The sequence below is a fragment of the Takifugu rubripes genome, chromosome 14 (genome assembly GCF_901000725.2).
Source record: "Takifugu rubripes chromosome 14, fTakRub1.2, whole genome shotgun sequence".
NCBI classification, from domain to species: Eukaryota; Metazoa; Chordata; class Actinopteri; order Tetraodontiformes; family Tetraodontidae; genus Takifugu; species Takifugu rubripes.
This window is the reverse complement of record NC_042298.1, coordinates 5,553,551-5,581,377: the sequence shown is the minus strand read 5'-3', so window position 1 is coordinate 5,581,377 and position 27,827 is coordinate 5,553,551. Positions and strand designations below refer to the sequence as shown.

General features: G+C 42.2%; 8 protein-coding genes and 1 pseudogene across 8 annotated transcripts in view; all 9 read left to right on the top strand.

Annotated features, from left to right (window-relative positions):
• LOC105418239 (protocadherin beta-16-like) overlaps positions 1-2,456 on the top strand; it is an 87,954-nt gene extending 85,498 nt beyond the window's left edge. The window contains exon 2 of the mRNA XM_029847734.1: positions 370-2,456. Coding sequence (XP_029703594.1) covers positions 370-384 — 15 coding nt within the window. The 3' untranslated portion in view covers positions 385-2,456. The remainder of the gene's footprint in view (positions 1-369) is intronic.
• LOC101063628 (protocadherin beta-16-like) overlaps positions 1-27,827 on the top strand; it is a 133,834-nt gene that overhangs the window by 21,800 nt on the left and 84,207 nt on the right. The window lies entirely within an intron of this gene.
• Positions 2,497-5,821, top strand: LOC105417360 (protocadherin gamma-A3-like). The gene has a single exon (XM_029847695.1). It carries the CDS (start codon positions 3,377-3,379, stop codon positions 5,819-5,821), a length of 2,445 nt encoding a protein of 814 aa, XP_029703555.1. The 5' UTR covers positions 2,497-3,376.
• On the top strand, positions 6,015-9,899 carry LOC115252462 (protocadherin gamma-A2-like). Its single transcript, XM_029847737.1, has one exon. It carries the CDS (start codon positions 7,408-7,410, stop codon positions 9,880-9,882), a length of 2,475 nt encoding a protein of 824 aa, XP_029703597.1. The 5' UTR covers positions 6,015-7,407; the 3' UTR covers positions 9,883-9,899.
• On the top strand, positions 10,126-13,095 carry LOC115252464 (protocadherin gamma-A4-like). Its single transcript, XM_029847741.1, has one exon. The coding sequence runs from the start codon at positions 10,639-10,641 to the stop codon at positions 13,078-13,080; it is 2,442 nt and encodes an 813-aa protein (XP_029703601.1). The 5' UTR covers positions 10,126-10,638; the 3' UTR covers positions 13,081-13,095.
• On the top strand, positions 13,625-16,289 carry LOC115252465 (protocadherin gamma-A2-like). The gene has a single exon (XM_029847742.1). The coding sequence runs from the start codon at positions 13,828-13,830 to the stop codon at positions 16,258-16,260; it is 2,433 nt and encodes an 810-aa protein (XP_029703602.1). The 5' UTR covers positions 13,625-13,827; the 3' UTR covers positions 16,261-16,289.
• LOC101061082 (protocadherin gamma-A5-like) lies at positions 17,054-19,548 on the top strand. The gene has a single exon (XM_029847740.1). It carries the CDS (start codon positions 17,077-17,079, stop codon positions 19,519-19,521), a length of 2,445 nt encoding a protein of 814 aa, XP_029703600.1. The 5' UTR covers positions 17,054-17,076; the 3' UTR covers positions 19,522-19,548.
• LOC101078399 (protocadherin beta-4-like) lies at positions 20,070-22,628 on the top strand (annotated as a pseudogene).
• Positions 22,929-25,903, top strand: LOC101079567 (protocadherin beta-16-like). The gene has a single exon (XM_029847747.1). It carries the CDS (start codon positions 23,260-23,262, stop codon positions 25,678-25,680), a length of 2,421 nt encoding a protein of 806 aa, XP_029703607.1. The 5' UTR covers positions 22,929-23,259; the 3' UTR covers positions 25,681-25,903.

Sequence of the window (27,827 nt, the reverse complement as noted above, 5' to 3'; positions counted from 1 at the left end):
GTTCAGGTGGGTTTTTTTTTTTTGGGGGGGGTGGGGGGGGGGGGGGTGTTGCCAGAGAGTTCAACACACGTATGGCCTGTGGAGTAAAACTGTTCCTGAGTCTGGTAGTCTGAAGTCAAGAGGAGAATGGTGTATCAGAATTAGATATCCTAGTCTTGAGAGTATTTTATCAGGTAAAAGTGAAGGACTTCATTTGTTTGATGAATGCATGTTACTCCCTTTCTAACGCACTTGTAAAATTTCAAATGGTGTAGAAATAATGACATCATTTATGGATAAACATGTGAAAAAGACTTTTTAATTGTAACTTATTTTTCTTTCTCTCTTTCCTTATATGTGCTCCTCTGGAATTGAATCTTGCATTTGCAGGTAAGACCATTTTAATTTCTTTATTCCCTTTGATCTCCACACTGCAGTCACATGTTTCACTCTAGTACAGCAGCTCTACTGGCTTAACTTAACAGACAAAATCAATATGATACACAGCTGACCTACATTTTCTTTTCTGTGCACAAACTGCATGAAGCAAATGTTGCATTACAAATGCTCATGTGACTCATACACCCCCCAAATTCAGCAGTGAAATGCAGTGCATATACAAACCAAAAATAGAACCGTGCAGTCTTCAAACAGGAGCAGCTGTATTTGTGTTTGTGTCGTGAATCGCCCGCTGGCACAAAACAGAAATATTAATCACCTGCATGCTGCTGTGCACTCTCCCTGAATAATGCACATTCACGATTTTGCTAAATGTTTTGCTTTGCAGCAGTCCATCCCACTATATGACCTAAATACAATTCATAGTGATGCAGAGACATGATCCCACTATATGACCTAAATAAAATTCATAGTGATGTAGAGAAATGATGAAAGAAGGACAGAATGATTGAGAAAGTGAGATCAGAATGCACACTGCTCATATGTAGGTCACTGGAATTATAACTGTGCTTGTATCAGAGTTGATCCATCTATCCATCTAGTATCTAATCACGTATCAATCTGTCTATCTATCAATCGACTCAATCTATGTCTATCTGTTTATCTGTCTAATTATCTGTCTTATTATCTGTTATAGCTTACAGCTCTGCTGTAACTTTAATTGAGGCAGGTCTGTGTAGATATTTCCACCCAATGTTCTCAAATATTTAAGAACATTGGGTGGACTATTCTGGGGTTGTGCTTGTAAATCAAACTGTGTGCAGACGGGGCTTTGAAAAGAAACTAAAAAAAGAGGTTGGGATACTGAATAGCTTCAATTGCTCCGTTTGGTGGTGCTGTTGCATAAGCAGACGTGGTGTTTCATTTCGTGCTTAAACAGCACACCTGATCATACAGCAGCAAATACGCAGAGATGATGCTTCAGATTCGTTTGGACCAAGAGAATGATCTCATATTAATGGCCGTTGATGGCAGAGAGCCACAGAGCTCCAGAACCGTAAAGATTCACATATATGTCCTGGACACAAGCGATGATGTACCCATTTTTATGCAGCCCATATACAACGTATCTGTGTTGTAAACTATTTTGCGAGGTGCAGTAAGTAAGTGCTGTCAATGCAGATCGAGGCCACGTCACGGTAACGTCACATATTATTTCACGCACTTGGGGGAGGAATCTTCTTGTCCCTTTCAAACTCACGGGTGATATCGGTTATGAGACTTCTCTCAGTTATGAAATAAATCTGTAAGCCAAAGATCCTTGGGCTGTTACAGGTGCCAGTACATTAATAATAGAAATAGAAGATGTTAATGATAATAGTCCAGTAATCACAATGACCTCATATTCAGGTAAAATACCAGAAGATTTGCCCCCCCTGGCACAGTCATGGCATTAATTAGTGTCCAGGATAAAGATTCTGGTAAAAATGGACATGTTATTTTAAATATAAATGAAAATATCCCATTTTCAATTAAGCTGTCTCTCAGAAGTTATTATGTGTTGGTGGCAGGGCAACATCTTGATTGAGACAAATGTATTAAGTACAATATTACTCTCATTGCTATTGATATGGGTTTGTTCACTTTATCAAGCAAAAGAAGCATCATTTTAGATGTTACTCATATCAATGGCAACAAACTGGCCTTCAGTCAAAGTGTTTACATTACTTAGATAATGAAGAACATTTCTCCTGGAGTTACATTGTTGCAGATACATGCCCCAAACCCTGATCAGGGACCAAATGCATGGATATGATTTTTTTTTTTTTTTGATGGTGAATTTAATGGGAGTCCGGTCCCTACATAGTTTTCCATTAATGCAGAAATGGGCATCATTCAGTGTTTATGAACACTCAACTATGAGCAAGTTAAGGAGCACCAAATACAAAGCCCAGGACAGAGGGTCAGAGGTGGGGACCTCTTGGCTTTGGCTGTAGTCTCCTTCCTCTTCATCACCTGTTTAGTAGAGGATTCAGAGTGAGAAGAGCATCCTAGATGAACCAGACTCTCCTCTTGAGGTGAGGGCTTTAAACTATTAGTGTTAATCTATTTATTTCGGTTAGTTCTCTGTTTGCAAATGTGTTTCTTCGAGAGCAGCAGCCTGCTGTCATTTTCAGCACCATGGTCAGCTCCATCCCATCAATGTTGATTTTGGTCCCGTTTTCTCCAAGAGGTGTCTTTCCCAATATTTTTCAAACATTTTCAAGTCACTCATATCCAACATAGTTCCAACAGAATGTACAACAGTTTGTCACTTCTTCTTGATGGTAATATTTCATTATTTTTATTTCTTTAAGTTGTCAGTGGTGGTGTGATTGAGCAACAACCACTGTGAATTATAGCTTTTTTTTTTTAAAGTGGACCTGTTGGTACTCATCTAATCATGTTTTTTTTCTATGAATATTCAGTATATATAAATATAATATAACAAATACAACGGTAACTACACACCATATGGAGCAATTTAAAATATCTGGAGATCCATGTTGTGGCAGGTTTGACAATAAAATGCCATAAATATTAGCTTTTTTTTTCCTTTTAAACGCTCATCTTCAAAATCCTTATAAGTGACATGCCATTCATCAATAACTACACTTGACACGCATACTGTTCACCGTTACCACAAAAGGCAATCCTTTCAGTGGTGAATTCCTGGTAGTTAACTTTTCATGCCATATTTTGTCCTCTAAGTGACGCTGTCGTCCGGTAAACCGATGCGCGGTGTGTGATGAGGTTGTGCTCTTCCCACCCTTGTTGCTGCGTATGAGAGGAGACGATCGCTGTCTTACAGAAGCTGGAGGTCGTTGCACAGTCAATTCAAGGAGGCTCTTTTTCCACGTCTTCAAATTAATCTGGAATACGTCTCTTTCTTCACCGACTGCCGCCCACTTTATATTTTTATTGGCCTGCTCAGAAAAAAACAATATATTTTTTTCCAATGGCATTTATCGGACTTAGAGGTTTAAGATGGCGCTTATTTGGGCGATCGCGTATGGCTGTGTGCTTTGCCGTTCTTCAGTTTATTTTTCTCAATCAAACGGAGGCACAAATCCGATATTCGATCCCTGAGGAGATGAAAAAAAGCTCGCTCATAGGGAACATCGCACAAGATCTCGGGTTGGATTTGAAAAGGCTCCGTTCTGGCCGGGCCCGCATCGTTACGGGAGAAAGCATCCAGTACACGGAGCTGAAGGCAGACAAAGGGATTTTAGTCGTCAACGACAGAATAGACCGGGAGCAGCTTTGTGGAGACGTGACACCATGCAGCTTCACCTTCGAGGTTTTACTGGAAAATCCAATGGAGTTGCACCCTGTGACCATAGAGGTATTAGATGTGAACGACAACGCTCCCACTTTCCAAAACAACCACTTAGAATTTGAAATCAGCGAGTCAGCTGCTCTTGGCTCTCGTTTTGTTCTGGAGAGCGCGTACGACGCTGATGTTGGAGTAAACGGACTAAAGGATTACATTTTAACTCCAAACGATCATTTTGTGTTGAAACAACACGTGAATCCCGACGGCAGTAAATATGCTGAAATGGTGATTGAGAAATCTTTAGACAGAGAGACACAGCCACGCCTGTCGCTGAAACTCTTGGCCGTGGACGGCGGAAACCCACAGAGATCGGGAACGGTTAATATAGATGTTGATATTCTGGATGCCAATGATAATGCGCCTGTCTTTAATCAATCCCTGTACAAGGCTACGGTCACCGAGAATGCACCAAAAGGCACGCTCATCATGACTGTGAATGCAAGTGACATAGACAGCGGTTCAAACGGAAAAGTGACGTATTCATTTTCAAAGTCCAAAGCAGGAGTAACGGATGCGTTCGATATAGATGGCGATACGGGGAGAATAACCGTAGCGAAAGAAATCGATTTTGAAAAGGACAAGAGAATTGAATTCAGAATTGAGGCCAAGGATCAGGGCGGGCTGACAGATTCTGCCAAAGTCGAAGTGGAGGTTCTCGATGTAAACGACAATGCTCCGGTTATTAACGTCATGTCATTCACTAATCCTGTGTCAGAGGACTCCGCTGTCGGCACCACCATCGGAATAATTAATGTTAAAGATGTTGATTCGGGAGAAAACGGACAAGTGAGGTGCACCGTGGAGGGTAATGTTCCTTTTAAAGTGAAATCGAATGTTAGAAATTATTATGCGTTGACCACTGCTGCAGCGTTAGATCGCGAAACTCTCTCAGAATGTAACATCACAATTCTGGCTTTAGATGGAGGCTCGCCTCCGCTTCATACGAGGCGGACACTTTTTGTCAAAGTTTCAGATGTCAATGACAACGCTCCATCATTTTCATATGCGTCATATAAAGCATTCTTAACAGAGAATAACTCACCAGGCGCATCTGTTATTATTGTTAATGCCAGAGACCCCGATGAAAACCAAAACGCTCGCGTGTCTTATTATTTAGAGGACTGTGAAATTGGAGGGTCGCCAGTCTCTGACTATGTTATTGTTGATGCAGAAAGTGGGGTCATTCACGCGGTGCGCTCTTTTGACTATGAACAAATCAAAGAGCTGGTTTTCACAGTCAAAGCCCAGGATGGAGGTTCTCCTCCACTCAGCAGCAACGTGAGCGTGAAAATCCTGATCCAGGACCAGAACGATAACCCCCCTCAGGTTCTGTACCCGGTCCAGACTGGAGGCTCTATGGTGGCTGAAATGGTGCCTCGTTCAGCAGATGTGGGCTACCTGGTGACTAAAGTGGTGGCTGTTGATGTGGACTCTGGACAGAATGCCTGGCTCTCCTATAAACTGCAGAAAGCCACAGACAGGGCCCTGTTTGAAGTGGGCCTCCAGAATGGAGAGATCAGAACCATCCGCCAAGTGTCTGATAAAGATGCTGTCAAACAAAGACTGAGTGTTATCGTGGAGGACAACGGGCAGCCCTCTCGTTCAGCTACAGTCATTGTGAACGTGGCGGTGGCCGACAGCTTCCCTGAAGTGCTGTCAGAGTTCACTGACTTTGCACACGACAAGGAGTACAATGACAACCTGACTTTTTACTTAGTCTTGGCTTTGGCTGTGGTCTCCTTCCTCTTCATCACCTGTTTAGTGGTTATTATATCAGTCAAGATCTACAGGTGGAGACAGTCTCGCATCCTGTATCACTCCAGTCTGCCTGTCATTCCATATTATCCACCACGTTACTCAGACACTTTGGGGACAGGGACTCTCCAACACGTGTACAACTACGAGGTGTGCAGGACCACTGACTCCAGAAAGAGTGACTGTAAGTTTGGCAGAGCTGCTAGTCAGAACGTGCTGATAATGGACCCCAGTTCTACAGGAACCATGCAGAGGATTCAGAGTGAAAAGAGCATCCTGGATGAACCAGACTCTCCTCTAGAGGTGAGATAATACAAAATATTTCTACATATGCTTGTCCTTGATGTTGTTCAGAATTCCGGTGTGCTTTATTACCATCGTTTCCAAGATACAATTTAAAATACGTGAACTGACAACAGATAAAGATTGTCACGCTCAGAATCTTTGGGAGCTTCACCCAATTAATTGCGAACATTTTCAGTGGGTAAAAATATATTTTAAAATCCTATTCAATGGCAAATGGTGCTGATAGTCTTTAAAATGTTCATTTTACATCACCATACAGGAAATCAATCTACATATTTTAGCCACTTTTTTATATATGTGCTAATTAAAAGAAATTAAGTGTGGGATTTATCATGTTCCCTTTTGTCTTTGGCCCTCGTTTTGTTTTTTACTTAAAAAAACAAACTTTTTTGTTCTTTGCTGGTCAGAACCAAGGAGAGCACATGTCTTTTCCCTTATGTCTTTCTTCTTGACCGGTTTGTACCTTTTGGGGTCATGGGGAGGGTTCTGGAGCCTACAGTATCCCAGCTGTATATGGGTGAAGGCAGAGTACGCCGCTGAATTGATCACTCGGTGTATTTTGGGGTTTGATACCTCGTTCAAGAGTACCTCATTGTCTTGGCATTTCTCCCCGTTACACGGTCCTGCAGACTGTGCTCCCTCGAGCCATGCTTTATTGTTCATTCTTCAATTCAGAAATGAAACATCTTAAAGAGAGATTGATGCCTAAAACATGAATTCTGACATCTTTTCAGTCAACTCTTTGCAGTTATTCGTATAGTATGATCTATTTCTTCTTCACCTCCCTCTTGTCAGATTACATGAAAAAATGTTGAGAAAAGAAAAGTCTAAATAAGAGATTTTCCTTCCTGGTTTTCTCTATTGGTTAAATACCATTACACATCTTTTTTAGTCGTATGTTTAATGTTTATGAGTGTTCTTCCTACATTTTAATACTTTACAACCAGTAACTATAGTCTCCAGCAGTTTTTAATTGTCCATATATTCAATCTTCATCTTGGTTTTGATAGTACTTTATTGATTTTTTTTAAATTATTAAACAATAACTGTGAGACAGTGTATTTGTCTCTGAAGATATGAACGGAATTTCTTTAATTCTCTATCTTCATCTATCGAGGAAAAAAATATGGAGGCATTTTTGAAACATTAATTCATCTTTAATTGTGATTTGTTTATTTTAATAATTGTATACCTGGATGTTTTCCCGATACTTTATATGGCGTTTTATTTTATTAGCTTTCTTTAAAAAAATAAAAATAAAAGCCGGTTTAGCATCTGAACAGAATCTGTGTCATCCTGAGGTTTGTAGTACTGTGTGGAGGGTAAATGGTGTTCATTTTTCCGACTCTAAGGGACGCTGTTGGTCACCAAATATCGAAACACATATACTCGCACATAGTCGAATGCTGTCGTCATTCAGGCAGCTCGTCCTCTGACTGTCACAGCGGTAAAGACTCCATTTTCTGAAGTTGAAAGCTCATTCACAGTAAAGAAGAGGATTGAAGGATTTCATCGAAGAGAGGGACGCACTTTAATCGGTTTGGTTGTCTCATCTTTGGATTATTAGTCTTGGCTTTAAATTCTGTGTCGCCATGGAAGCAAGGAGGAGATTTTTTACACATTTGTCCGCAAGATGGCGATTATTTCATGGCTTTCAGCAGCACACCGAGCTGCTTATGTTTTTCCTGCTGTGCATCCCCATGGTAGGTTGTCAGATTCGTTATTCTATACCGGAGGAGATGAAGAAGGGTTCTGTAATTGGTAACTTAGCCCAAGATCTTGGCCTGGATCTGAAACGCCTCCGTTCTGGCCGGGCCCGTATCGTTACCGGAGAAAGCATCCAGTACACGGAGCTGAACACAGACAAAGGGATTTTAGTGGTGAACGAGAGAATAGACCGAGAGCAGCTTTGTGGAGACGTCACACCGTGTAGCTTCAGCATCGAGGTGATCTTGGAAAATCCCATAGAACTACACCGAATAACGGTGGAGGTTTTGGACATAAATGATCACGCTCCTGTCTTCCCGAATCAAGACAAACCTATCAAGTTTGAAATTAGTGAATCAGCTCTAACTGGAGTGCAATTTCCGCTGCAGGGGGCGGATGATATGGACGTTGGGCAAAACGCTTTAGAAAATTATGTTTTATCACAGAATGACAATTTCATCTTAAAGCAACACGCAAACCCAGATGGAAGTAAAAATGTGGAAATTATGCTGCAGAAGCCTTTAGACAGAGAGCGACACCCGCATCTGACATTAAAACTCATTGCAGTGGACGGAGGAACACCGCAGAGATCCGGTACAGTAAATATAGACATCACCGTGTTAGACGCAAACGATAATGCTCCAGTTTTTAATCAGTCGGTATATAAAGCTTCTATAATGGAGAATACCAAAATAGGCTCTAATGTTGTGACCGTGAATGCAACAGACGCAGACAGCGGTATATACGGCCTGATCACTTACAGCCTGTCCAAGATGAAAGGAGGGACTGCGGAAAAATTTACTATTGATGAAAGTACAGGAGCCATCACTGTGTCTGGTCCCATAGATTATGAAAAAGACAGAAAATACGAAGTAAGAGTGGAGGCAAAAGATCAAGGGGGCCTAATTGGAACGAGTAAAATTATAATTGATGTAATTGACCTCAATGACAATCCCCCGGTTATAAACGTGATGTCATTTTCCAGCACGATATCTGAGGATGCCCCTCCGGGTACAACAATCGCTGTTTTCAATGTGAAAGACGCAGATTCAGATAAAAATGGACAAATTAAGTGTTCATTAGACAGAAAACTGCCGTTTAAAATCGAGTCATCTTTAACAAACTATTATAATTTGATCTCGGATCAGTTCTTCGACAGAGAATCTGTCTCTAAATACAACATAACAGTCACGGCAACTGATTCAGGGACTCCTCCTCTTTCGACATCAACAACATTACATCTGATTATTTCTGATGTAAATGACAATGCACCTTTATTTGAGAAGCAGAGTTATTCTGCATATATTGTAGAAAATAATTCTCCTGGAACATCCATATTTACTGTCAGTGCACGAGATTCTGATTGGAATCAAAACGCAAGAATTTCCTACATTCTAGAGGAAACACACATCAGTGGGAGTCCAATTTCATCTTATTTGTCTTTAAACTCTGAAAATGGAGTTATTAGTGCAGCTCAATCCTTTGATTATGAACAAATTAAAGAACTTCAGATAGTGGTCAAAGCTCAGGATGGAGGTTCTCCTCCACTCAGCAGCAACGTGAGCGTAAAAATCCTGATCCAGGACCAGAACGATAACCCCCCTCAGGTTCTGTACCCGGTCCAGACTGGAGGCTCTATGGTGGCTGAAATGGTGCCTCGTTCAGCAGATGTGGGCTACCTGGTGACTAAAGTGGTGGCTGTTGATGTGGACTCTGGACAGAATGCCTGGCTCTCCTATAAACTGCAGAAAGCCACAGACAGGGCCCTGTTTGAAGTGGGCCTCCAGAATGGAGAGATCAGAACCATCCGCCAAGTGTCTGATAAAGATGCTGTCAAACAAAGACTGAGTGTTATCGTGGAGGACAACGGGCAGCCCTCTCGTTCAGCTACAGTCATTGTGAACGTGGCGGTGGCCGACAGCTTCCCTGAAGTGCTGTCAGAGTTCACTGACTTTGCACACGACAAGGAGTACAATGACAACCTGACTTTTTACTTAGTCTTGGCTTTGGCTGTGGTCTCCTTCCTCTTCATCACCTGTTTAGTGGTTATTATATCAGTCAAGATCTACAGGTGGAGACAGTCTCGCATCCTGTATCACTCCAGTCTGCCTGTCATTCCATATTATCCACCACGTTACTCAGACACTTTGGGGACAGGGACTCTCCAACACGTGTACAACTACGAGGTGTGCAGGACCACTGACTCCAGAAAGAGTGACTGTAAGTTTGGCAGAGCTGCTAGTCAGAACGTGCTGATAATGGACCCCAGTTCTACAGGAACCATGCAGAGGATTCAGAGTGAGAAGAGCATCCTGGATGAACCAGACTCTCCTCTAGAGGTGAGGGCTTTAAAATATTAGTTTTTATCCGTTGCTTTGTGTTTGTGCGTGTGCGTGTGCATGTGTGTGTGTGTGTGTGTGTGTGTGTGCGTGCGTGTGCGTGTGTGTGTGTCCACACAATACTACAGAATGACGAGTTTGCAATTGTGATTGTTGTGGAAACACAGATGGAATGGGTGTTTCACGTACCCTAGTCTGTCATAAATATTTTCATAAATTAAAATATAGCATTTACTATTAGTAGTTGTAGTAGTAGCAGTATTTATCGTTTATTTATTTTGTACTTCAACATTTTATTGGATCAAACGCTCTTGTCTCGTCTTCACCCGCTTTATCCCTTTTTGGGGTCATGGGGAGGGTACACGTGAACATTGACCTAACATGGATCTGTTTTTCATTAATGACTTCTTTAAATATTGCTTATGTTTTAATTTACGGGCACATATAATCTTAACCCAAATAAGGTTGTGTCAGTTTCTTCGTTTTATTGGTGGATTTCACTGTTGAGACTGTAGAGGATGCTGTTGGTCAGGGAAACATGAATGTTGTTTCGTCATTCAGCCGGTCCCACCCGTCATTCAGTGAAGACTGGCGACGGTTCAGTTCTGTGATAGAACTGTGGGGAGCGAGAGACAACATAGACTCGCGGAAATACGCATGAGATTACCAACATTTTTGTTTTTAATAAAGGCATCAAGCTGAAACCTACATCTCTGGAAATAAACCTAATCTTGTATTCGTTGTACCACGAAGGAGGATTTTTTTCCCCTCTCCACCATGTCCGTAGAATGGCGTTTATGTGGCTTTCGACGGCAAATAGGATTGCTGATATTTCTCCATCTTGTGGCGGATATGGTAGGTGGTCAGATTCGTTATTCTATACCGGAGGAGATGAAGAAGGGTTCTGTAATTGGTAACTTAGCCCAAGATCTTGGCCTGGATCTGAAACGCCTCCGTTCTGGCCGGGCCCGTATTGTTACCGGAGAAAGCATCCAGTACACGGAGCTGAACACAGACAAAGGGATTTTAGTGGTGAACGAGAGAATAGACCGAGAGCAGCTTTGTGGGGACGTCACACCGTGTAGCTTCAGCATCGAGGTGATCTTGGAAAATCCACTAGAGCTTCACAGGATAACGGTGGAGGTTTTGGATATAAATGATCACGCTCCTGTTTTCCCGAATCAAGACAAACATGTCAGCCTTGAAATTAGTGAATCAGCTTTAACTGGAACTCAATTCCCGCTGCAGGGCGCGGATGATATGGACGTTGGACAAAACGCTTTACAAAATTATGTTTTATCACAGAATGAAAATTTCATCTTAAAGCAACACGCAAACCCAGATGGAAGTAAATATGTGGAAATGGTGCTGCAGAAGCCTTTAGACAGAGAGCGACACCCGCATCTGTCGTTAAAACTCATTGCAGTGGACGGAGGAACACCGCAGAGATCCGGTACAGTAAATATAGACATCACCGTGTTAGACGCAAACGATAATGTTCCAGTTTTTAATCAGTCGGTATATAAAGCTTCTATAATGGAGAATACCAAGATAGGCACTAATGTTGTGACCGTGAATGCAACAGACGCAGACAGCGGTATATACGGCCTGATCACTTACAGCCTGTCCAAAATGAAAGGAGGGGCTGCGGAAATATTTACTATTGATGAAAGTACAGGAGCCATCACTGTGTCTGGTCCCATAGATTATGAAAAAGACAGAAAATACGAAGTAAGAGTTGAAGCCAGAGACCGTGGCGGCCTGACCGGAACAAGTAAAGTGGTGTTTGATGTGAGTGACGTCAATGACAATCCCCCGGTTATAAACGTGATGTCATTCTCCAGCACGATATCCGAGGATGCCCCTCCAGGTACAACAATCGCAATTTTAAACATAAAAGACGCAGATTCGGATAAAAATGGACAAATTAAGTGTTCATTAGACAGAAAACTACCGTTTAAAATCGAGTCATCTTTAACAAACTATTATAATTTGATCTCGGATCAGTTCTTCGACAGAGAATCTGTCTCTAAATACAACATAACAGTAACGGCAACTGATTCAGGGGCTCCTCCTCTTTCGACTTCAACAACATTACATCTGATTATTTCTGATGTAAATGACAATGCACCTTTATTTGAGAAGCAGAGTTACTCTGCATATATTGTAGAAAATAATTCTCCTGGAACATCCATATTTACTGTCAGTGCACGAGATTCTGATTGGAATCAAAACGCAAGAATTTCCTACATTCTAGAGGAAACACACATCAGTGGGAGTCCAATTTCATCTTATTTGTCTTTAAACTCTGAAAATGGAGTTATTAGTGCAGCTCGATCCTTTGATTATGAACAAATTAAAGAACTTCAGATAGTGGTCAAAGCTCAGGACGGAGGTTCTCCTCCACTCAGCAGCAACGTGAGCGTGAAAATCCTGATCCAGGACCAGAACGATAACCCCCCTCAGGTTCTGTACCCGGTCCAGACTGGAGGCTCTATGGTGGCTGAAATGGTGCCTCGTTCAGCAGATGTGGGCTACCTGGTGACTAAAGTGGTGGCTGTTGATGTGGACTCTGGACAGAATGCCTGGCTCTCCTATAAACTGCAGAAAGCCACAGACAGGGCCCTGTTTGAAGTGGGCCTCCAGAATGGAGAGATCAGAACCATCCGCCAAGTGTCTGATAAAGATGCCGTCAAACAAAGACTGAGTGTTATCGTGGAGGACAACGGGCAGCCCTCTCGTTCAGCTACAGTCATTGTGAACGTGGCGGTGGCCGACAGCTTCCCTGAAGTGCTGTCAGAGTTCACTGACTTTGCTCACGACAAGGAGTACAATGACAACCTGACTTTTTACTTAGTCTTGGCTTTGGCTGTGGTCTCCTTCCTCTTCATCACCTGTTTAGTGGTGATTATATCAGTCAAGATCTACAGGTGGAGACAGTCTCGCATCCTGTATCACTCCAGTCTGCCTGTCATTCCATATTATCCACCACGTTACTCAGACACTTTGGGGACAGGGACTCTCCAACACGTGTACAACTACGAGGTGTGCAGGACCACTGACTCCAGAAAGAGTGACTGTAAGTTTGGCAGAGCTGCTAGTCAGAACGTGCTGATAATGGACCCCAGTTCTACAGGAACCATGCAGAGGATTCAGAGTGAGAAGAGCATCCTGGATGAACCAGACTCTCCTCTAGAGGTGAGGGCTTTAAAATATTAGTTTTTATCCGTTGCTTTGTGTTTGTGCGTGTGCATGTGTGTGTGTGTGTGCGTACGTGTGCGTGTGTGTGTGTGTGTGTCCACACAATAATACAGAATGACGAGTTTGCAATTGTGATTGTTGTGGAAACACAGATGGAATGGGTGTTTCACGTACCCTAGTCTGTCATAAATATTTTCATAAATTAAAATATAGCATTTACTATTAGTAGTTGTAGTAGTAGCAGCAGTATTTATCGTTTATTTATTTTGTACTTCAACATTTTATTGGATCAAACGCTCTTGTCTCGTCTTCACCCGCTTTATCCCTTTTTGGGGTCATGGGGAGGGTACACGTGAACATTGACCTAACATGGATCTGTTTTTCATTAATGACTTCTTTAAATATTGCTTATGTTTTAATTTACGGGCACATATAATCTTAACCCAAATAAGGTTGTGTCAGCTTCTTCCCTTTATTGGTGGATTTCACTGTTGAGACTGTAGAGGATGCTGTTGGTCAGGGAAACATGAATGTTGTTTCGTCATTCAACCGGTCCCACCCGTCATTCAGTGAAGACTGGCGACGGTTCAGTTCTGTGATAGAACTGTGGGGAGCGAGAGACAACATAGACTCGCGGAAATACGCATGAGATTACCAACATTTTTGTTTTTAATAAACGCATCAAGCTGAAATCTACATCTCTGGAAATAAACCTAATCTTGTATTCGTTGTACCACGAAGGAGGATTTTTTTCCCCTCTCCACCATGTCCGTAGACTGGCGTTTATGTGGCTTTCGACGGCAAATAGGATTGCTGATATTTCTCCATCTTGTGGCGGATATGGTAGGTGGTCAGATTCGTTATTCTATACCGGAGGAGATGAAGAAGGGTTCTGTAATTGGTAACTTAGCCCAAGATCTTGGCCTGGATCTGAAACGCCTCCGTTCTGGCCGGGCCCGTATTGTTACCGGAGAAAACATCCAGTACACGGAGCTGAACACAGACAAAGGGATTTTAGTGGTGAACGAGAGAATAGACCGAGAGCAGCTTTGTGGGGACGTCACACCGTGTAGCTTCAGCATCGAGGTGATCTTGGAAAATCCCATAGAACTACACCGAATAACGGTTGAGGTTTTGGACATAAATGATCACGCTCCCGTCTTCCCGAATCAAGACAAACCTATCAAGTTTGATATTAGTGAATCAGCTGTAACTGGAGCGCAATTCCCGCTGCAGGGCGCGGATGATATGGACGTTGGACAAAACGCTTTACAAAATTATATTTTATCACCGAATGAAAATTTCATCTTAAAGCAACACGCAAACCCAGATGGAAGTAAATATGCGGAAATGGTGCTGCAGAAGCCTTTAGACAGAGAGCGACACCCGCATCTGACATTAAAACTCATTGCAGTGGACGGAGGAACACCGCAGAGATCCGGTACAGTAAATATAGACATCACCGTGTTAGACGCAAACGATAATGCTCCAGTTTTTAATCAGTCGGTATATAAAGCTTCTATAATGGAGAATACCAAAATAGGCTCTAATGTTGTGACCGTGAATGCAACAGACGCAGACAGCGGTATATACGGCCTGATCACTTACAGCCTGTCCAAGATGAAAGGAGGGGCTGCGGAAATATTTACTATTGATGAAAGTACAGGAGCCATCACTGTGTCTGGTCCCATAGATTATGAAAAAGACAGGAAATACGAAGTAAGAGTGGAGGCAAAAGATCAAGGGGGCCTAATTGGAACGAGTAAAATTATAATTGATGTAATTGACCTCAATGACAATCCCCCGGTTATAAACGTGATGTCATTTTCCAGCACGATATCTGAGGATGCCCCTCCGGGTACAACAATCGCTGTTTTCAATGTGAAAGACGCAGATTCAGATAAAAATGGACAAATAAAGTGTTCATTAGACAGAAAACTACCGTTTAAAATCGAGTCATCTTTAACAAACTATTATAATTTGATCTCGGATCAGTTCTTCGACAGAGAATCTGTCTCTAAATACAACATAACAGTAACGGCAACTGATTCAGGGACTCCTCCTCTTTCGACATCAACAACATTACATCTGATTATTTCTGATGTAAATGACAATGCACCTTTATTTGAGAAGCAGAGTTACTCTGCATATATTGTAGAAAATAATTCTCCTGGAACATCCATATTTACTGTCAGTGCACGAGATTCTGATTGGAATCAAAACGCAAGAATTTCCTACATTCTAGAGGAAACACACATCAGTGGGAGTCCAATTTCATCTTATTTGTCTTTAAACTCTGAAAATGGAGTTATTAGTGCAGCTCGATCCTTTGATTATGAACAAATTAAAGAACTTCAGATAGTGGTCAAAGCTCAGGACGGAGGTTCTCCTCCACTCAGCAGCAACGTGAGCGTGAAAATCCTGATCCAGGACCAGAACGATAACCCCCCTCAGGTTCTGTACCCGGTCCAGACTGGAGGCTCGATGGTGGCTGAAATGGTGCCTCGTTCAGCAGATGTGGGCTACCTGGTGACTAAAGTGGTGGCTGTTGATGTGGACTCTGGACAGAATGCCTGGCTCTCCTATAAACTGCAGAAAGCCACAGACAGGGCCCTGTTTGAAGTGGGCCTCCAGAATGGAGAGATCAGAACCATCCGCCAAGTGTCTGATAAAGATGCCGTCAAACAAAGACTGAGTGTTATCGTGGAGGACAACGGGCAGCCCTCTCGTTCAGCTACAGTCATTGTGAACGTGGCGGTGGCCGACAGCTTCCCTGAAGTGCTGTCAGAGTTCACTGACTTTGCACACGACAAGGAGTACAATGACAACCTGACTTTTTACTTAGTCTTGGCTTTGGCTGTGGTCTCCTTCCTCTTCATCACCTGTTTAGTGGTTATTATATCAGTCAAGATCTACAGGTGGAGACAGTCTCGCATCCTGTATCACTCCAGTCTGCCTGTCATTCCATATTATCCACCACGTTACTCAGACACTTTGGGGACAGGGACTCTCCAACACGTGTACAACTACGAGGTGTGCAGGACCACTGACTCCAGAAAGAGTGACTGTAAGTTTGGCAGAGCTACTAGTCAGAACGTGCTGATAATGGACCCCAGTTCTACAGGAACCATGCAGAGGATTCAGAGTGAAAAGAGCATCCTGGATGAACCAGACTCTCCTCTTGAGGTGAGGAGCTAATCGAGTTATATTTATTTATTTGATTAAGGTTGTTCTGTTTGTGTGTGTGTGTGTGTGTGTGTGCCGTTTTTGTGCATAATATGTTCATTGAGAGCAGCCAAGCAGATACTCTTACCTTCAGCACCAAGGTCAGCTCCACCCATGCAGTCGCAGTAGTTTTGCTTTTTCAAGCATTATTTTCATCATTGGATTTCTGTCTGTAAAAAATAATATAATTAATCATTAAGTCACATGCTTCATAAAACGCTTTGTTTGCAATTTTTTAAATGTTTTTAATGTGTGTGAATGACACTAACTCTTTGGCCTATCACGTGTATATGAAAGTCAGTAACTTGCTGTCTTCGTGAAAATTTCAGAAACAAACAGTTTAGTCAGTATTATTCCAATTGCTCTTTCTTTGAATTTGTTCATTTACTCTTAGAAGAACTATAAAAACAAAATAAGGTATTTGTATCAAATTAGTAACGCCTGGAATCGTGGAATAGTTCAAAGATATCTGACAAAGCATTTTTCCCAACTGCGTATTTAAAAATAAAATACGTAGAGGTAAATGATGTTCCCTGACTGGCCTCAAAGGGACGCTGTTGGTTAAATTTAGTAAAATATATTTTTAAAGGAGTCGCCTTTCACCATTCTTTCCTGCGTAGAATCATTATGCTCAGTGATATCACCGGTTGGAGAGCTCACTCGGCGTGATTTGACTACATAGTTGAGATTTTTACTGCGGAACGTTTTAAGGAATACTTTTTGTACATTACACTTTATTTATTATACGTGTGTCTCGTAGTTTTACTTTTAAATAAATTATTTTGCCAAATGGATCGCTGGATATCGAGCTATGGGGCTCTAAGATGGCGTTTATGCTTCAGTCGGACATCGCAGATTCTTCTGATTCTTCTGTACCTCATTTGTAATGTCGGAGGACAAATCCGATATTCAATACCAGAAGAAATGAAGAAAGGCTCCCTTGTCGGTAATATTGCGTCAGACCTCGGCATAAATGTGCAAAGGCTCCGCTCTGGTTTGGCCCGGATCGTTACCGGAGAAAACACCCAGTACACGGAGCTGAAGACAGACAAAGGGATTTTCGTGGTGAACGAGAGGATAGACAGGGAGCAGCTTTGTGGAGACATAACGCCGTGCAGCTTCAGCTTTGATTTGATTTTAGAAAATCCGATGGAGCTCAACCACGTTACGGTCGAGGTTTTGGACATTAATGATAATTCGCCCTCATTTCATCAGCACGACATGCAGCTGACAATTGGGGAATCCGCGGCAACGGGAGCACGTTTTGTTTTACCCACAGCCAATGATCCTGATGTCGGAGTGAACGGACTTCAGGAATATTATTTATCCCCAAATGATAATTTTGTCTTAAAAAGGTATTCCAATTCTGACGGCAGAAAGTATGCGGAAATGGTTCTTGAGAAGCCGCTGGATAGGGAGCGTTACCCAAATCTCTCTCTCAAGCTAATAGCCGTGGATGGTGGGACTCCACAGAAGTCTGGTACAGTAAATATTGATATAACTGTTTTAGATGCTAATGATAACTCCCCTGTTTTCAATCAAACCGTTTACAAAGCGTCTGTCAAGGAAAATGCTCCAAAGGGCACGTTTATTATCAGAGTAAATGCCACAGATGCAGACAGTGGATCAAATGGTTTGATTTATTATTCCTTTTCCAAAATGCAAGGCAGTATTGACAGTGTATTCGAAATTGACACAAACACTGGTGTTATTTCTCTTTCTGGTGCAGTTGACTTTGAAAAAAACAAGAAATATGAAATTGGGATTGAAGCTTCAGATCAAGGAGCATTAACAGACTCCAGTAAAGTCATCGTGGATGTGATTGACCTGAATGATAATCCACCTGTCATTCATGTGATGTCATTCACGAGTCCTGTATCAGAGGATTCTCCTCCTGGTACAACTATTGGCATTATTAATGTAAAGGATCTTGATTCTGGCCATAATGGACATGTAAACTGTAGAATTGAACAAAATGCACCTTTTAAAGTTAAATCTGGTTTGAAGAATTATTACACTTTGGTAACAGATGCTGTATTAGATCGTGAAAGTGTTTCAGATTATAATATTACTGTAATTGCCACCGATGCAGGAACTCCTTCTCTTTTAACCAAGAAAACCTTTAATATAAAGATCTCTGATGTGAATGACAATGCTCCAGTGTTTCCACAAGCTGTTTACTCTGCACCTATAGTGGAAAATAACTCTCCTGGTGTCTCTGTTCTCACGTTGAGGGCGAAAGATCCTGATGAAAATCAAAATGCCAGAATATCTTACATTTTGGAAGATACTCAGATTGGTGCATCACCAGTTTCTGAGTACATGTCTGTCAATGCTGAAAGTGGAGTGATTCACGCTGTGAAGTCCTTTGACTATGAACAAATCAAAGAGCTGGTTTTCACGGTCAAAGCTCAGGATGGAGGTTCTCCTCCACTCAGCAGCAACGTGAGTGTGAAAATCCTGATCCAGGACCAGAACGATAACCCCCCTCAGGTTCTGTACCCGGTCCAGACTGGGGGCTCTATGGTGGCTGAAATGGTGCCTCGTTCAGCAGATGTGGGCTACCTGGTGACTAAAGTGGTGGCTGTTGATGTGGACTCTGGACAGAATGCCTGGCTCTCCTATAAACTGCAGAAAGCCACAGACAGGGCCCTGTTTGAAGTGGGCTTCCAGAATGGAGAGATCAGAACCATCCGCCAAGTGTCTGATAAAGATGCCGTCAAACAAAGACTGAGTGTTATCGTGGAGGACAACGGGCAGCCCTCTCGTTCAGCTACAGTCATTGTGAACGTGGCGGTGGCCGACAGCTTCCCTGAAGTGCTGTCAGAGTTCACTGACTTTGCACACGACAAGGAGTACAATGACAACCTGACTTTTTACTTAGTCTTGGCTTTGGCTGTGGTCTCCTTCCTCTTCATCACCTGTTTAGTGGTTATTATATCAGTCAGGATCTACAGGTGGAGACAGTCTCGCATCCTGTATCACTCCAGTCTGCCTGTCATTCCATATTATCCACCACGTTACTCAGACACTTTGGGGACAGGGACTCTCCAACACGTGTACAACTACGAGGTGTGCAGGACCACTGACTCCAGAAAGAGTGACTGTAAGTTTGGCAGAGCTGCTAGTCAGAACGTGCTGATAATGGACCCCAGTTCTACAGGAACCATGCAGAGGATTCAGAGTGAAAAGAGCATCCTGGATGAACCAGACTCTCCTCTCGAGGTCAGTTAAATTACACCTCCCCTCTATATTACCTTACCTTAATCTGTATTTCTACACTTAATACCTATATACATTCAGAACCATGGAGTGTATTACATGTGAATGCATGTCTGTGCACGCATATGTTTAGGTCAAACCATATTTCCCGATACTCATTCCATCTGTCAGTCACTTACTTTTAATCATGTGACAGGCGCCTTAAAGAGCAGTTTTCGATTAAGGATGCTTTAGTTTAAATATATCATCACTTTGTTCTGCGTTGACATACATCGAGTTCTACAGAAATTCAGTTGATTGTTTTTTTTTTTTTTTTCGTTTGTTATAGTGTGTTTTACTGTTATTCATCGAAATATTGAATCAAACCCTTCCAAAAATATTTAATTCGCTTGATGTTGCAATTTTTGAACTCTAAGAGACGCTGTTGATCAACGCAATAAGAACACTTCAACCATCTCTCTCTCTCCTCCTCAAACGCGTCACATGAGAGAGGAAAACCGAGTGTGCGCTACTTGCACTCATTCACGACGGAATGGGACGGATTTAACGGATTTTTACCATAGATTTTAATCAGAATCAGTGCTGGTTGCTCATGTTATGGTCTTTTTTTAGTACGTGGAACGGGTTGGTGGACTTTGATCATTTTTTTACGATAATGGCGTTTGGAAAATCAGCCGACATCCAGTGCGTAAAATGGCGCTTTGGCTGCGGAAAGAATCTGTGTCTTCTGCTGTTGTTTTTTCATTTTAACCATATTGCCAGCGGACACCTCAGATACTCTATTCCTGAAGAGATGAGGAAAGGCTCCTTAATTGGTAATGTAGCCCAGGACCTTGGTTTAGACATTAAAAGGCTTCGTTCTGGCCGTGCTCGTGTCGTGCCTGGAGAAAACACCCAGTACACCGAGCTAAAGACAGACAAAGGGATTCTTACCGTCAACGAGAGAATAGACCGGGAGCAGCTTTGTGGAGATGTGACACCGTGTAGCTTTAGTTTTGAGGTGATTTTAGAAAACCCGATGGAGTTGCATCAAATTACTGTTGAAATAATGGACGTAAATGACCATTCACCGACGTTCAAAAAAAGAAAAAATCAATTTCGAAATTAGCGAATCAGCCATCGTCGGAGCTCGTTTCTCATTGATGAGTGCGGAAGATCTAGATGTGGGTGTTAACGGGTTAAAAGCATATGTAATGACTGACAATTCTTATTTTAGTTTGAAACAAAACTCGAACGCAGATGGAAAGAAATACGCTGAAATGGTGCTGCAGAAGCCCCTAGACAGGGAGACTGATCCGTATCTGTCTCTGAAGGTGATAGCTGTGGATGGAGGAACGCCACAGAGATCAGGAACAGTAAATATAGATGTTACTGTGCTCGATGTGAATGATAATGCGCCTGTGTTTAATCAGTCAGTGTACAAAGCCACGGTGTTGGAGAATTCTCCTGCAGATACTTATGTTACCACAGTTAACGCCAGTGACGCAGATTCCGGATCGAACAGTATCGTCACATATTATTTTGCAGACCATAGTAACGGTCAGGGTAACATCTTTATGATTGATGAGAAGAGTGGTGTAATTTTAATTAAAGGCTCAGTTGATTATGAAAAAGACAAAAAGCATGAACTCAGGATAGATGCAAAAGATCAGGGCGGTTTAACTGATTCAAGTAAAGTTATAATTGAAGTAACAGATGTAAATGATAATGCTCCAGCTATTAATGTGATGTCATTCACCAGTTCTGTATCAGAGGATTCTCCTCCTGGTACAACTATTGGCATTATTAATGTAAAGGATCTTGACTCTGGTGATAACGGACATGTAAACTGTAGAATTGAACAAAATGTTCCTTTTACAATTAAATCAAATTTAAAAAGTTATTACACTTTGGTAACAGATGCTGTATTAGATCGTGAAAGTGTTTCAGATTATAATATTACTGTAATTGCCACCGATGCAGGAACTCCTTCTCTTTCAACCAAGAAAACCTTTAATATAAAGATCTCTGATGTGAATGACAATGCTCCAGTGTTTCCACAAGCTGTTTACTCTGCACCTATAGTGGAAAATAACTCTCCTGGTGTCTCTGTTCTCACGTTGAGGGCGAAAGATCCTGATGAAAATCAAAATGCCAGAATATCTTACATTTTGGAAGATACTCAGATTGGTGCATCACCAGTTTCTGAGTACATGTCTGTCAATGCTGAAAGTGGAGTGATTCACGCTGTGAAGTCCTTTGACTATGAACAAATCAAAGAGCTGGTTTTCACGGTCAAAGCTCAGGATGGAGGTTCTCCTCCACTCAGCAGCAACGTGAGCGTGAAAATCCTGATCCAGGACCAGAACGATAACCCCCCTCAGGTTCTGTACCCGGTCCAGACTGGAGGCTCTATGGTGGCTGAAATGGTGCCTCGTTCAGCAGATGTGGGCTACCTGGTGACTAAAGTGGTGGCTGTTGATGTGGACTCTGGACAGAATGCCTGGCTCTCCTATAAACTGCAGAAAGCCACAGACAGGGCCCTGTTTGAAGTGGGCCTCCAGAATGGAGAGATCAGAACCATCCGCCAAGTGTCTGATAAAGATGCTGTCAAACAAAGACTGAGTGTTATCGTGGAGGACAACGGGCAGCCCTCTCGTTCAGCTACAGTCATTGTGAACGTGGCGGTGGCCGACAGCTTCCCTGAAGTGCTGTCAGAGTTCACTGACTTTGCTCACGACAAGGAGTACAATGACAACCTGACTTTTTACTTAGTCTTGGCTTTGGCTGTGGTCTCCTTCCTCTTCATCACCTGTTTAGTGGTTATTATATCAGTCAAGATCTACAGGTGGAGACAGTCTCGCATCCTGTATCACTCCAGTCTGCCTGTCATTCCATATTATCCACCACGTTACTCAGACACTTTGGGGACAGGGACTCTCCAACACGTGTACAACTACGAGGTGTGCAGGACCACTGACTCCAGAAAGAGTGACTGTAAGTTTGGCAGAGCTGCTAGTCAGAACGTGCTGATAATGGACCCCAGTTCTACAGGAACCATGCAGAGGATTCAGAGTGAAAAGAGCATCCTGGATGAACCAGACTCTCCTCTTGAGGTCAGTTAAATAACATGCCTTCAGTACAATGGACAGTGTCTCTCATCTGTATTTTATTTGCAGTCGTAGATTTTTTTCCATACTCCGCGTGCCTAATTGTTTCTGTATGTATTTGTTTTTTCAGGCAGATTCAATATTTAGTGTTTCTAATTATTCTAGTGGTCTCATTATCCTTGTGATAATCCATAGAGGTTTTGCTGTCTTTTACAGTCAGTGACTTTAAACAAGATTAAACCGTTCATTCATGTTTTTTTTAATTTTATATCAGTCTTAATGTTTTTTAAACCTTACATTATTATTATTATTATTATTATTATTATTATCATTATTATTATTATTATTATTATTATTATTATTATTATTATTCCCACTTCTAATTTATTGGGATGTTCACGTTATGGACTCTAAGGGACGCTGTTGAACAATATTTCATTTTTAGGAGGCTTTTAAAGCTTTGAGACTGTGTTCATGGGCGTTGTTATTTTGTCACAAGGCGGATGAATCTCGTACCGTCCATACTGAAAACATGTTTCTGCTGCAGTTAGTTTGCTTCTGATTGTGGATCACGCGATTTTTTTTTTTTAATTTATAATTTGTGAAGCCCGATCGGAGTATCATTCTTTTTCTCTGCTTCCTTTGGAAATTCTCTCCAGTCATGGCGAATCTGCAAAGAGTCCCCAAATGGCGTATGCTTGTGGATTCTCTTTTATTGTTTCATATTTTTGAAATCGTTTCTGGTCAGATCCGCTACTCTGTACCCGAAGAGATGAAGAGGGGATCTCTCATCGGCAATGTAGCGCAGGACCTCGGTTTGGACATTAAAAGACTGCTCTCTGGTCGGGCTCGTATTGTCACCGGAGAAAACCTTCAGTACACTGAACTGAAGACAGACAAAGGGATTCTGATCGTGAATCAGAGAATCGACCGTGAGCAGCTTTGTGGAGAGGTAACGCCGTGCAGCTTCAGTTTTGAAATAATTTTAGAAAATCCTGTGGAATTGCATCACATAACGATCGAGGTGTTAGACGTGAACGATCATCCGCCGCTGTTCAAAAAATCACAAATAATGCTGGAGATCAGCGAATCAGCAAACCTCGGAGCGAGATTTGTGCTCGACAGTGCGGAGGATCCCGATGTCGGCACGAACGGCCTGCAGAATTATGTCTTATCCTCGAACGACAATTTCATTTTAAAACAGCATTTAAACCCCGACGGCAGTAAATATGCAGAGATGATTCTGCAAAAGCAGCTAGATCGAGAAAAGATTCCCAGTCTCTCCTTGAAACTAATCGCTGTGGACGGCGGGAATCCGCAGAGATCCGGCACAGTAAATATCAACATTTTTGTCTTAGATGCAAATGACAATGCGCCTGTTTTCAACCAGTCAGTATATAAGGCCACTGTGGTTGAGAATGCAGCAAAGGGTACGAGTATTATTACGGTTAACGCTACAGATGACGACAGCGGGGCAAATGGCTATATCGCGTATTCTATATCAAATACAAAGAGCAATACAGCTGATTTACTTTCCATTGATCCTGCTTCAGGTACGTTGTTTGTTGCTGGGGCTATAGACTTTGAAAAAGACAAAAAAATCGAGCTGCGAATTGATGCAAGAGACCAGGGCGGATTATCAGATTCAAGCAAAGTCGTAATCGACGTAATTGATGTGAATGACAACGCCCCTGTCATTAACGTGATGTCATTCACCAGTCCCGTGTCAGAGGACTCCCGTATAGGCACAACCATTGGCATCATAAATATTAAAGACCTTGATTCGGGTGATAACGGACAGGTTTTGTGTCAAGTAGAGCCAAACGCACCTTTTAAGGTGAAATCCAGTTTAAGAAATTATTACACGTTAGTGACAGACACAACATTAGATCGTGAGAGTGTTCCAGAATATAACATCACTGTAGTTGCTCGCGATGCTGGAATTCCTCCTCTCTCAACAAAAATGACATTTCATTTAAAAGTCTCTGATGTAAATGACAATGCTCCGGTTTTTTCACTAGCGGTTTATAATGCCTTTATCACAGAAAACAACTCACCTGGTGCTTCTATCCTTGGTGTAAAAGCAAGGGACAGTGATGAAAACCAAAATGCGCGTGTGTCTTATATTCTAGTGGATTCAAATCTTGACGAGGCTCCGTTATCGAATTTTATTTCAATTAATGCAGACAGCGGAACGATACATGCACTGCGCTCGTTTGACTATGAACAGATCAAAGAGCTGGTTTTTACGGTCAAAGCTCAGGACGGAGGTTCTCCTCCTCTCAGCAGCAACGTGAGTGTGAAACTCCTGATCCAGGACCAGAACGATAACCCCCCTCAGGTTCTGTACCCGGTCCAGACTGGAGGCTCTATGGTGGCTGAAATGGTGCCTCGTTCAGCAGATGTGGGCTACCTGGTGACTAAAGTGGTGGCTGTTGATGTGGACTCTGGACAGAATGCCTGGCTCTCCTATAAACTGCAGAAAGCCACAGACAGGGCCCTGTTTGAAGTGGGCCTCCAGAACGGAGAGATCAGAACCATCCGCCAAGTGTCTGATAAAGATGCCGTCAAACAAAGACTGAGTGTTATCGTGGAGGACAACGGGCAGCCCTCTCGTTCAGCTACAGTCATTGTGAACGTGGCGGTGGCCGACAGCTTCCCTGAAGTGCTGTCAGAGTTCACTGACTTTGCACACGACAAGGAGTACAATGACAACCTGACTTTTTACTTAGTCTTGGCTTTGGCTGTGGTCTCCTTCCTCTTCATCACCTGTTTAGTGGTTATTATATCAGTCAAGATCTACAGGTGGAGACAGTCTCGCATCCTGTATCACTCCAGTCTGCCTGTCATTCCATATTATCCACCACGTTACTCAGACACTTTGGGGACAGGGACTCTCCAACACGTGTACAACTACGAGGTGTGCAGGACCACTGACTCCAGAAAGAGTGACTGTAAGTTTGGCAGAGCTGCTAGTCAGAACGTGCTGATAATGGACCCCAGTTCTACAGGAACCATGCAGAGGATTCAGAGTGAAAAGAGCATCCTGGATGAACCAGACTCTCCTCTTGAGGTCAGTTAAATAACATGCCTTCAGTACAATGGACAGTGTCTCTCATCTGTATTTTATTTGCAGTCGTAGATTTTTTTCCATACTCCGCGTGCCTAATTGTTTCTGTATGTATTTGTTTTTTCAGGCAGATTCAATATTTAGTGTTTCTAATTATTCTAGTGGTCTCATTATCCTTGTGATAATCCATAGAGGTTTTGCTGTCTTTTACAGTCAGTGACTTTAAACAAGATTAAACCGTTCATTCATGTTTTTTTTAATTTTATATCAGTCTTAATGTTTTTTAAACCTTACATTATTATTATTATTATTATTATTATTATTATCATTATTATTATTATTATTATTATTATTATTATTATTATTATTCCCACTTCTAATTTATTGGGATGTTCACGTTATGGACTCTAAGGGACGCTGTTGAACAATATTTCATTTTTAGGAGGCTTTTAAAGCTTTGAGACTGTGTTCATGGGCGTTGTTATTTTGTCACAAGGCGGATGAATCTCGTACCGTCCATACTGAAAACATGTTTCTGCTGCAGTTAGTTTGCTTCTGATTGTGGATCACGCGATTTTTTTTTTTTAATTTATAATTTGTGAAGCCCGATCGGAGTATCATTCTTTTTCTCTGCTTCCTTTGGAAATTCTCTCCAGTCATGGCGAATCTGCAAAGAGTCCCCAAATGGCGTATGCTTGTGGATTCTCTTTTATTGTTTCATATTTTTGAAATCGTTTCTGGTCAGATCCGCTACTCTGTACCCGAAGAGATGAAGAGGGGATCTCTCATCGGCAATGTAGCGCAGGACCTCGGTTTGGACATTAAAAGACTGCTCTCTGGTCGGGCTCGTATTGTCACCGGAGAAAACCTTCAGTACACTGAACTGAAGACAGACAAAGGGATTCTGATCGTGAATCAGAGAATCGACCGTGAGCAGCTTTGTGGAGAGGTAACGCCGTGCAGCTTCAGTTTTGAAATAATTTTAGAAAATCCTGTGGAATTGCATCACATAACGATCGAGGTGTTAGACGTGAACGATCATCCGCCGCTGTTCAAAAAATCACAAATAATGCTGGAGATCAGCGAATCAGCAAACCTCGGAGCGAGATTTGTGCTCGACAGTGCGGAGGATCCCGATGTCGGCACGAACGGCCTGCAGAATTATGTCTTATCCTCGAACGACAATTTCATTTTAAAACAGCATTTAAACCCCGACGGCAGTAAATATGCAGAGATGATTCTGCAAAAGCAGCTAGATCGAGAAAAGATTCCCAGTCTCTCCTTGAAACTAATCGCTGTGGACGGCGGGAATCCGCAGAGATCCGGCACAGTAAATATCAACATTTTTGTCTTAGATGCAAATGACAATGCGCCTGTTTTCAACCAGTCAGTATATAAGGCCACTGTGGTTGAGAATGCAGCAAAGGGTACGAGTATTATTACGGTTAACGCTACAGATGACGACAGCGGGGCAAATGGCTATATCGCGTATTCTATATCAAATACAAAGAGCAATACAGCTGATTTACTTTCCATTGATCCTGCTTCAGGTACGTTGTTTGTTGCTGGGGCTATAGACTTTGAAAAAGACAAAAAAATCGAGCTGCGAATTGATGCAAGAGACCAGGGCGGATTATCAGATTCAAGCAAAGTCGTAATCGACGTAATTGATGTGAATGACAACGCCCCTGTCATTAACGTGATGTCATTCACCAGTCCCGTGTCAGAGGACTCCCGTATAGGCACAACCATTGGCATCATAAATATTAAAGACCTTGATTCGGGTGATAACGGACAGGTTTTGTGTCAAGTAGAGCCAAACGCACCTTTTAAGGTGAAATCCAGTTTAAGAAATTATTACACGTTAGTGACAGACACAACATTAGATCGTGAGAGTGTTCCAGAATATAACATCACTGTAGTTGCTCGCGATGCTGGAATTCCTCCTCTCTCAACAAAAATGACATTTCATTTAAAAGTCTCTGATGTAAATGACAATGCTCCGGTTTTTTCACTAGCGGTTTATAATGCCTTTATCACAGAAAACAACTCACCTGGTGCTTCTATCCTTGGTGTAAAAGCAAGGGACAGTGATGAAAACCAAAATGCGCGTGTGTCTTATATTCTAGTGGATTCAAATCTTGACGAGGCTCCGTTAT

Coding starts and splice junctions, on each gene's coding strand:
- LOC101061082 (XM_029847740.1), top strand. CDS start 17,077: ATGGATCGCTGGATATCGAGCTATGGGGCTCTAAGATGGCGTTTATGC.
- LOC115252465 (XM_029847742.1), top strand. CDS start 13,828: ATGTCCGTAGACTGGCGTTTATGTGGCTTTCGACGGCAAATAGGATTG.
- LOC105417360 (XM_029847695.1), top strand. CDS start 3,377: ATGGCATTTATCGGACTTAGAGGTTTAAGATGGCGCTTATTTGGGCGA.
- LOC115252464 (XM_029847741.1), top strand. CDS start 10,639: ATGTCCGTAGAATGGCGTTTATGTGGCTTTCGACGGCAAATAGGATTG.
- LOC101079567 (XM_029847747.1), top strand. CDS start 23,260: ATGGCGAATCTGCAAAGAGTCCCCAAATGGCGTATGCTTGTGGATTCT.
- LOC115252462 (XM_029847737.1), top strand. CDS start 7,408: ATGGAAGCAAGGAGGAGATTTTTTACACATTTGTCCGCAAGATGGCGA.